General features: G+C 40.8%; 1 protein-coding gene across 1 annotated transcript in view; it reads right to left on the bottom strand.

Moving 5' to 3' along the window:
- LOC121269218 (protein HEG-like) overlaps nucleotides 1-16,964 on the bottom strand; it is an 85,204-nt gene that overhangs the window by 37,175 nt on the left and 31,065 nt on the right. Inside the window, exon 2 of the mRNA XM_041173760.1 lies at nucleotides 1,177-1,905. Coding sequence (XP_041029694.1) covers nucleotides 1,177-1,905 — 729 coding nt within the window. The remainder of the gene's footprint in view (nucleotides 1-1,176; nucleotides 1,906-16,964) is intronic.

The raw sequence follows: 16,964 nt of genomic DNA, 5'->3' as shown, positions 1-16,964 counted from the left end.
ATTACATAGGAGAATAACTGGGAAAGCAAATCTTTCCAAGATCACAAGATATCCATCTTAAACTTGCTTATCTAGAGATTTCAATGTTCCCCCACAGTAGTATTCCAATTGTTTCTTCAATGGTTCCAGAATATTGCCTCCGCTACTCTAGCTGATCATTCTGTTTGAAGAACTTACTGATAGTGTTTCTAATGTATCACCTGGTGAAAGAAACAACACTGTAGCATAAAATTAAATAGCTTTACTGAACAAGATGGAAAACTGAGGTGTTCAAATCTGTAAATAAATCAGATGCTTATTTATACAACAGAATCTATTTCACAACAATAACCATCACAAGCACTAATGGAAAATTCCACTTCCCGTTAGATCCCAAGCAAGACGAGTTTATCAAAAAAAATGCCAGCAATGTCTCCTTCATTCTTCATTGACCTCTGATGTTCTTAATATTCACAAGGGCAATCCATGATTTACAAGTTAACATTAATTTTTAACCACTTTTCTCTCTCAAAATAAGAGAGATTATCCACTATTCACATGGACTGCAGTGGTTCAAAAAGGCAGCTCACCATCACCCTCTCAAGGGCAATTAGGGATGGGCAATAACATTGGTCTAGCCAGCGTCACCCACATCCCATGAATGAATAACAAAAAATTCACCTCTTCCCATAGAGTTTACTTTTCCCAGATTTAAATTTAAGTCAGAATACTAGGGGTGTTCCTTCTCGAGAAAAGGTTCTATATTGAGGTTTTATCTGGCAAAAAGTTGATGATTGTTCAAACATGTTACCAGTAAAGTTTTCATTACAATTTAAGGTATTTACTATACACGGAGTGGAAATTAAGGTCATTATGGCTGACAAGATTCAAGGTCAAGTCAGAATAAATGGTAACTTTGAGAGCACCAGCACCTGGCAGGAGGAAGTTATATCAACAACTAGCTACGCCCGTAAAAAAATTTAGTCCATCTTACCTAAATGCATTTGGCAGATACTTGGGCCCTCAACACTGCTGTTCTTACCATGAAAAGAATGTGTAATCTGCCTCATCCAAATAGCTAATCATTGCTAAGACTAATGAAGGGTAATTAAACACTAACTCTAAATTAACTAGCCAGCTTCCTAACAAGATGCAGCAAAGCTCTTTATTACACTGAGAAAAATGTTTGCACTTTACCTGCAGATTGTGTTGCCGAGGTCTGTGCTGTGGACCAAGTAGAATTCGAAACTTCTGTACCCTGAGTCATCGCCTCACTTGTAGCATTCATTGGCACTGTAGTAGTCACTGGCACTGTAGCATTTACACTGGTTTCAATGGTTGCAGGTATGCTGGTTGATGTAATGTTTGGTGTAACCGCTATAGATGTTCCATTTGCGGAATCTACTGTTGACACTGTAAAATTCATATGTCCACCTGTAGCCGATATACTGGCTGATGAATTATAATGTGTCGGAGCGATGGTTGTGTGTTCCAGTGTTGAGGTTTGGGTGACATTAGCTGTAGTGTTTGTTGGCATCTCAGATGTGGCTGCCGTTTGAATAGTTGGAGCCTCTGATATTGTATTTGTCATATTTACAGGTGAACTTGTGGTAATAAATGTTACATTTGAAAGAGTGGTTTGCATTTCAGTTGTACTCACATATTCATCAGTGGAAGAGGATGTTACATTGGGCATTGAAATATGTAGGGTGCTTGTTGAAAGGCTTGTATTGGATACCATAACAGTGGATGGCACCGAAGCTCCCTCAGGGCCAGAAGTGGATGTTGAAGTAGTGCTTTCATTGGGCACATTTTGTTTTGAAGTAGATATTAGCGCAGTTGTCTGAAGTGTCGATAATCCCAATGCTGTGGTGGAATTTGATGACATGGGCGTCACAGGAGTCAGTTCTGTGGTATTTGTTCCTTCTGAAAGAAATAGTCACTCATATCATTGGAAAATATTTTATAATTTAAAAGCCGTACAACTCCTGCAGAAAAACAGTCATTTCTGAGGTGAAAGGGCAAATGGCTTGCATTTATAAAGCACTTTTCATGATCACTGGACATTTCAAACCACTTTGCAGCCATTGAAGTACTTTTTGAAGTACTTTTTGAAGTGAAGTCATTGTTGATACTGAAGAAGTGGGCAGGGTTCCCATTGAGTACTTTGTCGCTGTCTTCACTAAGAAGAGGGATGATGCAGGCATTCTAGTTAATGAGGAGGTGTGAAATATTAGATACAATAAGCATAATGAGCGAATAACAAAAAAAAGAGTGAGGAAATTCTGGAGGGACTGACATCCTTGAAGGTGGATAAGTCACCAGGGCCGGATGAATTGTATCCCAGGCTATTAAAAGGAAGCCAGGGAAAGATTTAGAGGATAAAAACAAAAAAACTGCGGATGCTGGAAATCCAAAACAAAAACAGAATTACCTGGAAAAACTCAGCAGGTCTGGCAGCATCGGCGGAGAAGAAAAGAGTTGACGTTTCGAGTCCTCATGACCCTTCGACAGAACTTGAGTTCGAGTCCAGGAAAGAGCTGAAATATAAGCTGGTTTAAGGTGTGTGTGTGGGGGGCGGAGAGATAGAGAGACAGAGAGGTGGAGGGGGTTGGTGTGGTTGTAGCGACAAACCTACAACCACACCAACCCCCTCCACCTCTCTGTCTCTCTATCTCTCCGCCCCCCACACACACACCTTAAACCAGCTTATATTTCAGCTCTTTCCTGGACTCGAACTCAAGTTCTGTCGAAGGGTCATGAGGACTCGAAACGTCAACTCTTTTCTTCTCCGCCGATGCTGCCAGACCTGCTGAGTTTTTCCAGGTAATTCTGTTTTTGTTAAAGATTTAGAGGATGCTGTGAGGATCATTTTTCAATCCTCACTAAATACAGGTGAGGTACCAGAGGACTGGAGGTCTTCGAATGTTGTACCATTGTTTTAAAAGGGTGCAAGGAATAGGCCAAATAATTATAAGCCGGTCAGTCTGACTTTGGTGGTGAGCAAATTATTAGAATCAATCTTGAGAGTCAGGATAAACTGTCTCTTAGAATGGTGCAGGTTAATCAGGGATAGTTGGCATGGTTTTGTTAAGGGAAAACTGCATCTTACCAGCTTAGTTAAATTTTTTGAGAAAGTAACAAGGAGGATTGATGAGGACAGTGCAGTGGATGTGGTCTACATGAATTTTAGTAAGGCATTTGACAAAGTCCCACATGGCAGACTGGTCAGAAAAGTAAAAGCACATGGACACGGGAATGTGGCAAGTTGGATCCAAAATTGGCTCAGTGATAGGAAACAACGGGTAATGATTGACAGATGTTTTAGTGAACAGAAAGCGGTTTCTAATGGCATTCCACAGGGCTGAGTGTTGGGTCGTATTAATGATTTGGACTTAAATGTGGGAAGCATCATTAGGAAATTTGCAAATGACACAAAAATCAGCCATGTAGTTGATAGTGAAGAGAATAACTGTTGTCTCCAGAATTCTCAAATGGTTTGGTTGAGTGGGCAGAAACGTGGCAAGTGGAATTCAATCCAGAGAAGTGTGAGGTTATGCATTTTGGGAGGGCAAACAAAGAAAGAGGATACTCAATAAACAGGAGGATATTGAGAGGATAAAGTGAGAGACCTTAGGGTGCACGTCTTCAGGTCCCTGAAGGTGGCAGGACAAGTGGATAAGGTGGTAAATGCTTTCCTTTATTGTACGAGGTATAGAATACAAAAGCAGGGATGTAATGCTGGAACTGTATAAAATGCTGGTTAGGCCACAGCTGGACCTTTGCATATAGTTCTGGTCACCACATTACAGAAAGGACATAACTGCTGGAGAGAGTACAGAGGAGATTTACAAGAATGTTGCCAGGGCTGGAAAATTGCAGCTATCAGGAAAGATTAGGTAGGGTAGGGTTTGTTTTCCTTAGAAGAGGAGAGGAGGCTGAGGGGGTGACTTAATTGAGGTGTACAAAATTGAGGAGCCTGGACAAAGTAGATGGGAAAGATTTGTTTCCCCTAGCAGAGAGGTCAATTACCAGGTTTACCATATTTAACTCTAATCAAGTATAAAATTTGAATTGGAAAGAAAAATAGTTCATGGATACTATGAAACTATTTTTGTTCACCATAGTCTCACATAGCCAACTCCTTGAACACAGCAAATTTACTGAAGCAACATATTCCAAAACTGACATGTGGCTAAGAAAATTACATATCAATACTTGGAGGCAGAGCCCTTATATTTGCAAAATGCTAGTTATGATTTCACAAATTTTTTTTTAAAATGCACATTTATTTATTCTTCCTTTCACAAATATTTTATGTCCAGTTATTCACTTTTCAGCAATTTTTGCATTAATTTTTCTCAGATCTCTCCTCAAAAACTCTTTTCTGTCCTCAGGTATCTACGTGTGTTATTTTCTCCCCTATCACATGTTGGATCTGTAATTCTTGAAGAGGTAAACTGGCACTCTCCATTGTATTACAATGCTGGCCCCACCCATTCTCCATCCCACCCACCCCCACCACCCCCCCACCACCCCGTCTCCAAACAGGTTTGTTTCCATTTACTTTGACACAGTAATTCAGCAAGTCTGGCCCAAAGACCAGTAAATACATTAAACTTCCTTGTATTCAGTATAATAGCAAAAACTTACATCCCAAATAGCATCGGTTTAATTCTTATTTAGTGGTTAAACAGTATAAGAGTATTGACAAAATTAAAATCCTTTTGAGTTTTTTCTCACTGCACATCTCTATTATTTTAAACTTGCTGTCTGAAGTACTTGGTATCACTGTGTCAACACCCATTCCTTTAATGTGTTGTTGCCTCCCAAATCTGAGCCCACTATCTGTCCAATTAGATCCCCTGCTTTAGCAGTGAAATGGTCCTATTCAAAGTCACGAATTATATCCTTTGTGACTGTTGACATAGTATATCATTTTAGTCCTCTTCCACCTTTGTGCAGCTTTTGAGACAGTTAACTAGCTCCATCAATGGCTGCCTCCATTGTCCAGCTCAGTGGGACCGTATTTGCTTGGTTCCAAACTTGCCATCAAATCATACTCGGAAGATTTCCAGCAATGGTTTCTCTTTCCACCTCATTACATTCAGGGTCCCACAGGGATTTACCCTTGGATGCCTCCTCTTCACCCAAGCACTTGGCAGTATCCATCCACACATATATGGATGGTTGCTACATGTACATGGATAACTCTCAAGACCATATCTCTATCACACCTCTATCAACCCCTCCCATTGCATCTTCTGGCAAACCGATCAGAACGAACATTGACAAGACATTGGCTTCAGCCTTTGCCACAAAAAAAACATTTTCCTTGCCTAGTGACCATCTTGGGTTGAACCAGTGTTTGCAGCTTTGGTGTTATTCAAGCCTACACAGCTTCCAAAGCCATATCCTCTCTATATTTTATTACATCATCAGTTGATATAGGTCACCATGGCAGACTCTAGGTAATGCAGTTTCATGGGAACAAATAAACAACTCCAATGATATCTTGAAATCTGCAGCATTGAAGACCCAGGTAAAAACATTTTCAACTCGAGCCTTGAGCAGTAAACCGGTCTTGGCACAGGATACCCTCCTGCAGGTATCACTAACACTTAAAAGACCATTTTTTTGGGATAAACTCTCATTTTATTCTACCCAAGGATTGTTACTTTTTCTGCACTTATCTTGTTAAACTGAGTGGAGAAAAAAAATGGCACACAGGAAGAAGAAATTATTTGATGTATTTAACTGGTTAATTTAATGGTTACTTGCATGCTTACAAATAGAACAGAGATCGGATGGGCTTTGGTTTCTGCTGATTATACTTGTTGCTCTTTGGAGCGCAACAGCTTGAAGTGAGAGAAAACTTTGTGACTTTGATCAGAGACCATAGCGACTGTTTAAAATCTCAAGATACAAACATATGAATTAGAAGGATTAGGCTATTCAGCTCCTCGAGCCTGCTCTGTCATTCAATCTGATCATGGCTGATCTGACTGAGACATCCACTCCACCTTCAGCTGAGCCCCGATAACCTTAGAGTCTCTTGTTATTTACATCTACTTGTAGATTGTATCAAAAGGTTGAACATTTTTACGGGGGAAAGTTGAAGATCATTAGCAAAAGAAAATTGCTTTCTGAAATGAATTTAAAGTCACATTTGCAATTCTAAATGAAATGAATCATAACAGCTCTTAAAAACAAGCAAAGGTTTTATATTGTATATTGCAATTCACCATTCAATCTACCAAATTACAGGATTCCAATAAAAGCATGCTGATTAACTGGTGTGCACGAAATTCAGACAGACACAATGACAAGGGTGAGAGTTACACAATTTTAAGAAGTATTCATTTCACAGATACGTCAAAGGAGTGAGATTTATGATCAGAGCTAGATTGGAAACATTTAAAAATATGGAGTAGTGTTTTGTCTGAAGAGTGAATGCATTAAAAAGCCAAAAAACAAGAATCTACAATCTAAAAAAGCAAAAATCTCCAAGTCCAACTCCACTGTTCCAAGATACATAATTTCTTTATGCAGAGCAAACATACAGGTTGTGTAACATAACACTATGTGATTTACATTTTCAGAAATGTGTTTCAGCTTTGAAAATTCTATGGCTGTTCTACTTAAAACAGCCTGAAAATCCATCTTGGAATGCCAGGATTTGCCAGTTAAAGTCATTACAGTTTAGTTGTGAGAGTTTTGGATCTTACTCTTACCATGCATTGTTTTGGCTCTCATGAAGGAAGTCTAAAGGGTGAGTCCCAAATCACCATAGTTTCAGGAATTGCCCTTGTTTCAAAATCTGGGAATATTTTTGACAGTGCACCTGGATTAACAGTTTGGTAATTGTCTATAGGCATGGGGATTATCTAATGCCTCCACAAATCCTCTCTTACTCCTGTCTTTAAAGACGTGGGGATGTGCTATAAACGTAATATGAAATAAGTAGAACTCATTGCACAAATAATGGAGCAAACAATCAAATAGTTAAATATGTATAGTTGAAATTCTTCTATCCAACCCAGCTGACAAAGATTGCAACTCTATGGTGAAGTTACATCTTTGTAAATGATTCATAAATACATATTTTTCCCTTCCTTCAGTTAACTCACCTTCTGAAGATTTGGAAACATCCTTCTTTTTAATTATTAAAATGAGGACGTTTTCTAACCACCTAATTGCTTGATTCATACATGCTCCATTTCTCTCTCATATCCAGAAAGCCATTATCTGGACACCTTGGATTTTATATACCCAAGGTCTAAAATTCAAAAAACAATGGTAGATACAAATCAAAACAAATGATACATCATAGTTTTAAGCTTGAGTTACACTCCTCTCAAATTTGCAACTGATAACACTTTGCAATATTGTACTAGATAGACTTGGGAACGCAAGTTCTGGCTCTAGACTATTTGTTTAAATTCCAAATGCATTTTGATTGGGCTTGGGCTTAAAGATACAGCAGCCACCATAATGACACTTGACAAGAAAATTTTTCTCACAGTACTACCTCCTTTTTAAAGTTGTATTACCAGGCATTAGGAAAGAGAGATCGTTTAAATAAGTTATATTGGTATTTGTGGGTGTTAGGAATGAGTTTTAGCTTTAATGTTTCAAGTTTGATTTGTAGTTCTGTATCTGGTGTGTTAAGAAAAAGGTCAAATTGAGTTTTAGTTTTGCTTTAAAAGATGCCTGCATTTCTAATGAGTGTTTTACAACTGTTGTAGCTAATTTAAACAAACTAGAGTTAAGAAACTGGGCTACTGCCTAGCAACAGGGCTCCAGAGAGGCAGGTCCCTCCTACAGACACACACAGAAGAAACTAGAAACGGCAGTTTGATTTGGAAACTGTTTGAGCTCAGTTGGTTTTGAAGACAGCTGCCAGGAGAAACTGGAGGAAAGCGGACAGAAAGTCAGTCCCAAACTAAAGAAAATACCTCAAAATCCAATGGCATGGAACAGGAGAAAGTCCCAAATAGACCTTCTAGTCAAAGGAAGGACAGGAATCTGAAAAAGGTCCTGTTAAGTGAAATTAAGAGTGAAGGGCAGAGAGAAAGCCTCCAAGCTCAGATTTAAAGAGACAAAAGTTGCAGAAAGCAGATTTAAAGCAAGAACAGCTTGCAAGAGGCAAGAAGGTCCAAAGAGATAGTTGAATATCTGTAACTCTCTGCTATGGGCATGTGAAGCAGTGATGTACTGTTGATGGCTGAGTTGGTGAGAGAGCCTGCATGGAAGACAGCTTGAATGCATGTGATGACCCAGGGGGAGAGGAACATCAGAAGGAGAATTTGAAACCCTGGGGGTGAAGGTGTCTGAGAGAAAAGATTTCGTGTGGGAGAAGATACCAAAGTGAGTTCTTGGAGAGTGGAGATTAGAAACCCTCACGTGAAAGACGGAGTTCGGTGAGACCGGTTGGTTCACGGTGTGACAATCATCCCGGGGGAGTTGAGGAAAGATCCATAGCATCTGGTTGATGTGGCATCTGCCACTTTGTTTCAAAGTGTGGTGTGTCTGACCACAGGTCACCATAAATTTACATGGATTGTGTACCTATAGTGAACACCAAAGTATAAGACAGCTTCTGTAACTTGCGTTATTCTTATAAATCTATATATATCAGTAAAGGTATAGTTGTGGGTGAAGAAGCACAGTAATGCAGTTCATCTTTTCCTGTCAAATAAATGCTTTAATCTTTTGTTAAAAGTTCATCAGCTGATTCCGGTGACTCTGTTCAGTAGTCACTCTCCACGTATCTAAACAAACAAATAAAAGTTAGGATCTATCAAGATGGATTCCACTCTGGGGATCAGGCTTGTCCAGGAGTAACCTCAGCTGGGGATAACAAAGGATTAACCTCTTTGAAATATCTACGTAGAGGCTAACATCATTCAAGTCTTTTTTGGGGGGGCAGGGTTCATAGCAGAGAAAGCTTTGGCTGTCATATTTTATCACAGCGATTGCCTCATTCACAAGCATAAAAGTCTAAACAGAAAATGACCACATTTTATAAAAGGAACATGACAAAAAAAAAAGGCAACCATGCCGGAGTAGATACATTTGTTGTAATGGTTTGAACTGATGCAAACGCGCAGTTTCATTGGTGCTGAGTACGTGGAACTTAGAGCTCCAGACAACCGGAACAATAACAACACTACGTAAACAAAACCCTTCTGCTTTTAAAGAAGACGCTGCTGACAGGTATCCTCTTTCCTCTTTGGGAGCCCAATGTTGCCTCTAGCCAGGACACAAGCTTTGATAAATGATGACACTTCCATAACTCTGAATATCAGAATGGGTAGGAGTGAACGCTCAGCAGAAGGAACAAGCAAGCGTATTTAATTATAAGGAGCTGCGTTTAAGGAGGCCATAAATCAAAACAGAACATTTTAAATCAAAATCAACAAACTGCAATTCAGGTGAGCAACACTAAGGGGAGAATTTTCTCCCCGTTGGGGGCTGGGTGGGAGCGCCGGTGATTGGCTACGCCGCCATTTTACCTGGGCGGGTCAGTTAAGGCCCGAGCAGAGTGACGCGCACCCGGAAGCGCTCAGCGCTACCTGTGTGGGTGGGGGCAGGAGGGAGAGTCAGGACCTGTGCTCTTTCACGTGGACACACACGAAAGAGCACAGAAGTCTTCCCGAGGCACAGAGCTGCTTCAGGGAGGTTAATTAAAGTGTGAAAAATTGGAAAAAAAATTAAAAAATTATTCAGACATTGTCAAATGAGGTGGGACATGTTTATCAATTTGCATGAACCACTTTATTAAATTAATAAAGCCTTCATGAAACCTCATCCCGCCCGTGGATGAGGTTCCATGAAAAATGCGAAGTCCACCTGGACTCTTCGCCTGCCCGGCAACCTTAAGGTTGGGACGGGCAACACTTACAAGTGCCTCAATTAGTTGATTAATGGCCTTTGACAGTTCGGCGGGCGCGTAGCCGACTCCGGTGCGCGCCCGCCGAACTAAAGATTGTAATGACGCGCGGTGACTTCAGCACGGGCGCCCGACATAACCGCACGTCATTTTACGCGTCGGCATGCAGGGCCTGCACCCACATGCCAACCGGAAGATTCAGGCCTAAATACACAGACATTTGTACCCTCCCCAATTCTATTTTTGTTGGTTTCGCTGATGCCAAATTTTGGAATGAATTCTTGCAGCTGTTGCTGAGTGGGTCGCACTCCCACCTGTGAGTCAGATGGTTGTGGGTTCAAGTTCACATCATCTTAACAGCACAGAAGGAGGCCATTCGGCTCATCAAGTCTGCACTAGCTCCCCGAATGAGGATTATCACCTAATACCATTGCCCTGCCTTTTCCCCTTACCCTTGCACATCTAATGCCCTCTTGAATGCCTTGATTGAACCTGCCTCCACCACACTTCCAGGCAGAGCATTCCAGGCCCAAACCTCTCAATGAGAGAAAAAGTTTTTTCTCCCGTCACACTTGCTTCCTTTGCAAATCACTAAATCTGTGCCCTCTCGTTCTTGATCCTTTTACGAGTGGGAACAGCTTCTCCCTATCTACTCTGTCCAACCTCGTGACTTTGAACATCTCTTTCAAATCTCCTCTCAGCCCTCTTCTCTCCAAGGAGATCAGTTCCAACCTCTCCAATCTATCCACATAGCTGAAGTTTCTCATCCCTGGAGCCATTCTTGTAAACCTCTTCGGCACTCTCTCCAATGTGTTCACATCCTTCCTATAATATGGTGCCCAGAACTGTACACAATATTCCAGCTGAGGTCTAATGAGTGTCTCATATAAATTCAGCATTACCTCCCTGCTCTTGTACTCAATGCCCCTATTAATAAAGCCGAGGATAATATATGCTTTATTAACTGCTCTCTCCACCTGTCCTGCCACCTCGAATGATCTATGCACATATACACCCAAGTCTTTCTGCTCCTGTATCCCCTTCAAAATTTCACCCCTTATTTTATATTGTCTATCCATGTTCTTCCTACCAAAATGCATCACCTCTCACTTCTCTGTATTGAACTTCATCTGCCACCTATCTGCCCACTCCACCAACTAGTCCATGTCTTCTTGAAGTGCCACAGCATCCTCCTCACAGTTCCACTCTAGGGCTTGAACAGAAGAATCAAAACAGACACCCCAGTGCAATACTGTACACAGAGAGGGTGCTACATTGTCAGAGGTGCCTACTTTCAGATGAGAAGTTAAACTGAGGTCCCCCTCGCTTGGGCATAAAAGATCCCATGGTAGTATTTTGAAGAAGAGCAAGGGAGTTATTCTTGGTGTCCTGGCCAATATTTGTCTTCAATCTACACCACAAACACAGATTATGTCATTATTGTTTGTGGGAGCTTGCTGTCCACAAATTGGCTGTCATGTTTCATGCATTACAACATTGACAACACTTCAGTGAAGTGCTTTGGGACGTCCTGAGGTCATGAAAGGAGATGTATGAATACAAAGTCTTTCATTTTAATTGCAACATAATGATGTGCCCACAAACTTTTAAGTGACCACTCACTAGCAGTTAGGGATGAATAACCAGATTACCTTTTCCTCTGGGTTTAATTGAGGTGTGGTATGTGAAAGGAAACACTTAATGCTTTATAGGTTTTGCGCCAACATGCAAAGATGGTGCTGGAAAATGATTTTGAAAACTCCATTAGCATAGCTCCCTTTAATAAAGTAATTGAACTTCCAACAGCTACAGGGTAGGTAAGCATACATTACTTAGCCTCTTAAGAATGACACTGAATTGGTTTATTAAGAAAAAAAGGGCTTCCGATTGCGTTGCATAATCAAGTCCAGTCATGTAGAATTAGTTGTTGTTAACCCACACAAACCAGTTTACCAAATGGCAAAATGCTTTGTAACGCATCTTTTAATTCCTCACTTATATTTCTTCTCCATTCCAACCTGAATGAGCTAACATGCCCTTTTTCGATCCCTTATTTTCTCATCTTTCCTTCTTTTATATGCTCTTGTGACGTTAATGTGGTGTTGCCCCTCAAGGCAGGAGACATGGACCAGAATCTTCTGTTCAGCACCCCTACACACCACGGGCTGGATGAGGTTTCATGAAGGATTTATTAATGAAATAAAACATTTCATCAAAATTCATAAACATCCCAGCTCATTTGACACTAGCACATGAGGGGACATGTCTGAATCATGTTTTTTTCATGTTTCGTAGTGAACTTAATCTACCGGAGGCAGCTCCGTGCCTCAGGGACATTAATGCATGCGGAAGAGTGCAGGCCCCGACTCTCCCTCCTCCCCCCGCCTGCACAGGTAGCACTAAGTGTTTCCGAGTGTGCATCACGTTGCGCAAGCCTTAATTGGCCCGCCCATGTAAAATGGCACAGCCGATCGCAGGTGGTGATCGGCTCCGCGCCCACTCCCGACCGCCCCGCCTGATGGGGAGAAAATCCTCCCCCATGGAGTCAGGAAGGTCATGGAAAAAAAGCAGAGGGCAAAAAAAAAACAAAAATAAAATGACCAGATGGCAGAAAGAGCCCACAGGAAGGAAAAGAAACCACCAGTCGACCTGGGGCCAATACTATTCATCTATGCCAGCTGCATTGGGGACTGTCATTCATGAATCAGACTTTACAGCCACAACAGATGATTTTCAAAATAGAAGTGAAGTGATGGACGGATGCCTAACTAACTAACTAACCCTTCAAGGCAAGGACATTGGTTATTTTCTGAAGGAGTGAGCATGCATTATTACATTAAGCAGATTAATAGTTTTAATTAATATTAACTACATTTTCCATGCTCACTTACGCACAACATACAGTTCAGCTCAAGTCGCCCACATGAATATAATTAGAAAAAGGAGATAAGGTAATTCCCTCCTCTGCTTCTCAACAAACTCTGGACAGCTTCTAACGGTTATAGGCACACACTTTTATCGTCACGTTTCTCAACTAAGGAATTTCTTATACTACAACATGCACAATTCCAGGCCCGAGCAACAGCTATGAGTAAAAGGATTAGAATTTCACCTTGCCAGCATCCAGCTTTAGCTACAGATGAGTGGTGGTCAAATCCTCTGTTGCAGTAGGGAAGAAGAATCATTTTGTTATGGCATCATACAAATGCACAGCACAGTGCATTTTCATGTGATTTATATCACTATATTTGGGGAAAATAAAGGCTGCATTAAATTCTTTGAAGATAATGCCCCTTAAGAAACACAGGTCAGACAGGCCTCTTATATCGTTTTGGTCAATTACACTGGGATCAAAGAAACATAATTCTCACTTCACAATCAAGATTACAAGGTATTTCCATTGCAAGTTTATTAATTTATTTTTCCCTCGGTCTATAATGAGCACAGCCAACTTCCCTTATTCATACTGCTTTCTGATAGCATTAACTGTTCAGCAAGACACTCTTCCATCTCTAGCTGTAACTATGGAATTAATTTAGTAGTTATGAATGGGATTTACAAACAGAAAGCAGTCTCAAAGTATAGGGTTAAAAATTGTTCTTTGTCACCTATTTGCCAGATGGAAAATTGGAACAGATAGTACCAATTTTAAGGGATTATGTCATATATGCCCACAGGTGCCTGAAATATAAGCAATTTTTCAGAGGACAATGGTAGCTTGTGCAGTAATCTCTACATCAACAAAGCTGTGCATCGTGACAACAGGGGACCAAAGCAGACCAAATTAAGACAAACTGCAATGTTCTTTTAGAAAAAAAGACTTCCATTTATTAGCAGCAGCTGCTTTCACACCCTTACTTCTTTCCAAAGTGTTTTATAAGTGATAAAGTGTGGTCACTGTTGTAATGTAGGAAACACAGGATATCAGAGCAATCCCAGCAATTAGGGTCTGGACGCACGCACAAGGAATAGATGCTTCGAGCAAGACACTGGCACGCTGGTGTCAACTTTGCAACTGTATATCAAGTCACCAGCTCCTGAACAGGAGGAAACAAAGTGAATAAATATATTCAAAAATAATCTTGTAGTGGTTAAATTGTAGTATTTTCATTGCATTAGATCCACACTTTGCAAATCATACTTTAGCCCCTACACAGTGAAGTAGAATAAGAGAGGGCATCTTAACCCATGCTGCTCTCTATGAAACCCAAGTGCATAAGATTATGAAAGATCCAATAGGGTAGGCATAAAGACGTTTCCACTTGAGAGTTAGGGGAGGTAGAGGGGAGTAAAGACCAAAACTAGGGGCCGTAAATACAAGATCATTGCTGATTAATCCAATAGGGAATGCAGGAGAAACTGGAAAGAGAGGTTAAAATTTTTTTTATTCATTCATGTGACGCAAGATGCTGCCCTTAAGGTGGTGGTGTGCTGGCTTCTTGAACCACAACTCCATATGATATAGGAATGCCCAGAGCAGAGAGTTCTTGTATCCCAGTGACATAGCTCTAAGTTGAGGTGGTGTGCAGCTTGGGGGAGAATTTGCATGCGATGGTGTTCCCATGAATCTGCTGCCCTTAGGTAGTAGAGGTCATGGGTTTGGATTGTGCTGTCAAAGGAGACTTATGGAACTTGCTATCACAAAGAGTTGTTAAGGCTAACAGCATGGATACATTTGAGGAGAAGCTAGTTTAAAAATGAAGCAGAAAGGAATAGGATATCTGGAGAGGGTTAGATAAAGTAAGGTGGGAGGAGGCTCACGTGAAGCATAAAAATCAGATATGGACCAGTTGGCTAGAATTGACCTTTTATACACTGTATGTTCTATGCAATTCTATGGTTAACACAAGGATTAAAGAGAAACTCTCAGATCTACACCAAAAACTTGTTAGGAAATGTAGCTTACAAAAAAAAGTTATGTAAAATTGGTTTTATTTGTTGTCAATCAGCCATTGAAAGCTACGTCAAAGTGACCATGAAGAGCCTTGTTTATCAACAGTCTATTATTAATTTTCCAGCAAGCGGCAGGTAGGAGTGTGTCAACTCTGACCCTGCCCAATGTGTTTTTCAAATTTTGCAAGTCAGTTAATCAACTCAGAATGTGATTTTTTTTTCACGTTTTAAAAGCAGACAGCCAGCAGATTCATGCTCTTTTAGTTCAGAGCCAACTTCCAGATTCACTGACAAAGCGCTCCAGCTTCTAGATAATGCTGCAAACCTAGAGCCATAAATTAGTGAGAGTGACAGACTTCTGTCATAAAGTCCACTATTTTCACTTGAATAACTTTACTGAAAGGATATGTTTGTTTTGCAAAATATAACACATCTGGTTCTTAGCCACACAAATGGATGGTTTCAAATAAATGCTTCAATATAAATTCCTTGCATTCCCCAATGTCACACCTGCAAGTCTAAAGGCCGTTTCTTCGGCAGTGGAAAATGGTGCAAAGTCAACATAGATTCCTCTTTGAACCACCTTGAACCCCACAGTAATTTAAGGGATTCAACATTATTCAGCCATTAAAAGAATTAAATGCAACTGCAACCAAGCTGGGCCTTATTTTCTCTTCATGTCACGAATGCCCTTCAAGCATTTATTATATTACAGGTTATCGGACACAGCACAGGCCTATCTGGTCTCAGTCTGTCAGGCAGCACTGATCCTGGAATTCCAAGCCCTATATACAGTCAAAAATCACACACAGAATTAGAGATGTTTGAACATACATGGAAATATGGCTGCCCCTGACATCCTGGGCCTTCTGGACATTAGTGAAACAGAATATAGATTAAATTAGAGAGGAAATGTAAAGCAGAAAATTTCAATGTGCATGTTCAAGGTTGGGTGGTATTGCAGGAGATGCAAAACACAAACAGAATACATTTGCCTTCCCCTATTACAGTTATATTAATGGTTAAAACAGACAAGACTGGCATTTATTTTGCAACAATGATTTTATCAGCAGACATTCCCGAAAACAACAGTTAGCCTAATGCTGTAATTTTTTTCCCACAATATACATAAAGGAAATGAAATTCCCATACTCAAAGACCATTTTTTATGTCCAGCCTTTTTTTTTGTAGTGGTAATTACAATTCTGCCTCTAGCACAAAAGGTCTATATTTAGTATGACATCTTTCCTCCCTGAAATCAAGCAGCTCAGGTAAATTAAATGAGTACAATGATCGCAACATGTGCCTGTAATCAGCCCGAGAACACACACACAACCCAACCTCTCAGAAACATCCAAGGATTATCCAGCATTCTTGAAATATTTCATAGCTGGTATCCTGCTGCATACCAGCCAGATGAACTCAGCCACCTCCCCCTCCAAAACAGAAATGTTTCCTGATATCAGGAGCTTTCTTTACTCCTTTTCTAACTTTTATTAGTTCAATCATAGACACCAGTGCAGCAAGGACAATGCTACAACAGAGAACCCAAGATAATGGCCCAAATCTTCCGATGTCCAGAGCAGCAAAATCTGGATTTAAATCTGTGTTGTGCTTCAGGTGTGGAAGTCCTGGCACTCACACTTGCACTGTAATTTCCCAAGAAGTTTAAATGTCTGATGGGCTTATTTTCACTGCCCTCGGCCCTCCGCATATGTCTCAGAGACTTGGACCAGATATGTAGGACTTACCAGGACACTCACCCAGGAAATGTTATTCTGATTAATACCTGGTTTAACTCAGGTTAGCCAGCATAGCTCCAGGACTGAACCCCCACTCCCCCCCCCACCCCCATGGCCTGACCCAATGCTCTCATTCACCACCACCTCCTGACCTAACCACCCACTCATTCATTAAAAGACTTGGGACTTTTCTAAACTTAATTGAATATGGCAGCTAGTGCATTAAAAAGGGAGTGTGTCCTCTCCTTCCTGCTTTCACAGGTCTTACCCTGGAGAGGTTGCACTGGCCCATTTCTGCTTCAGCATTGCTGCTGACTGGAACATCGGAGCCAATTGCACCACCAGCAAGCTCTGGAGCTGTGTGGCTGCCATTTCACTGGTTTAAAGTGGAGGCGGTGGTATAGTGGTATTGTCACTGGAGTGGTAGTCTAGCGACCCCAACCCAGGGTAATGCT

Source organism: Carcharodon carcharias, chromosome 23 (assembly GCF_017639515.1).
Source record: "Carcharodon carcharias isolate sCarCar2 chromosome 23, sCarCar2.pri, whole genome shotgun sequence".
Taxonomy (NCBI): Eukaryota; Metazoa; Chordata; class Chondrichthyes; order Lamniformes; family Lamnidae; genus Carcharodon; species Carcharodon carcharias.
Note: the sequence above shows the minus strand (reverse complement) of the source record. Positions and strands in the feature narration are given on the sequence as shown.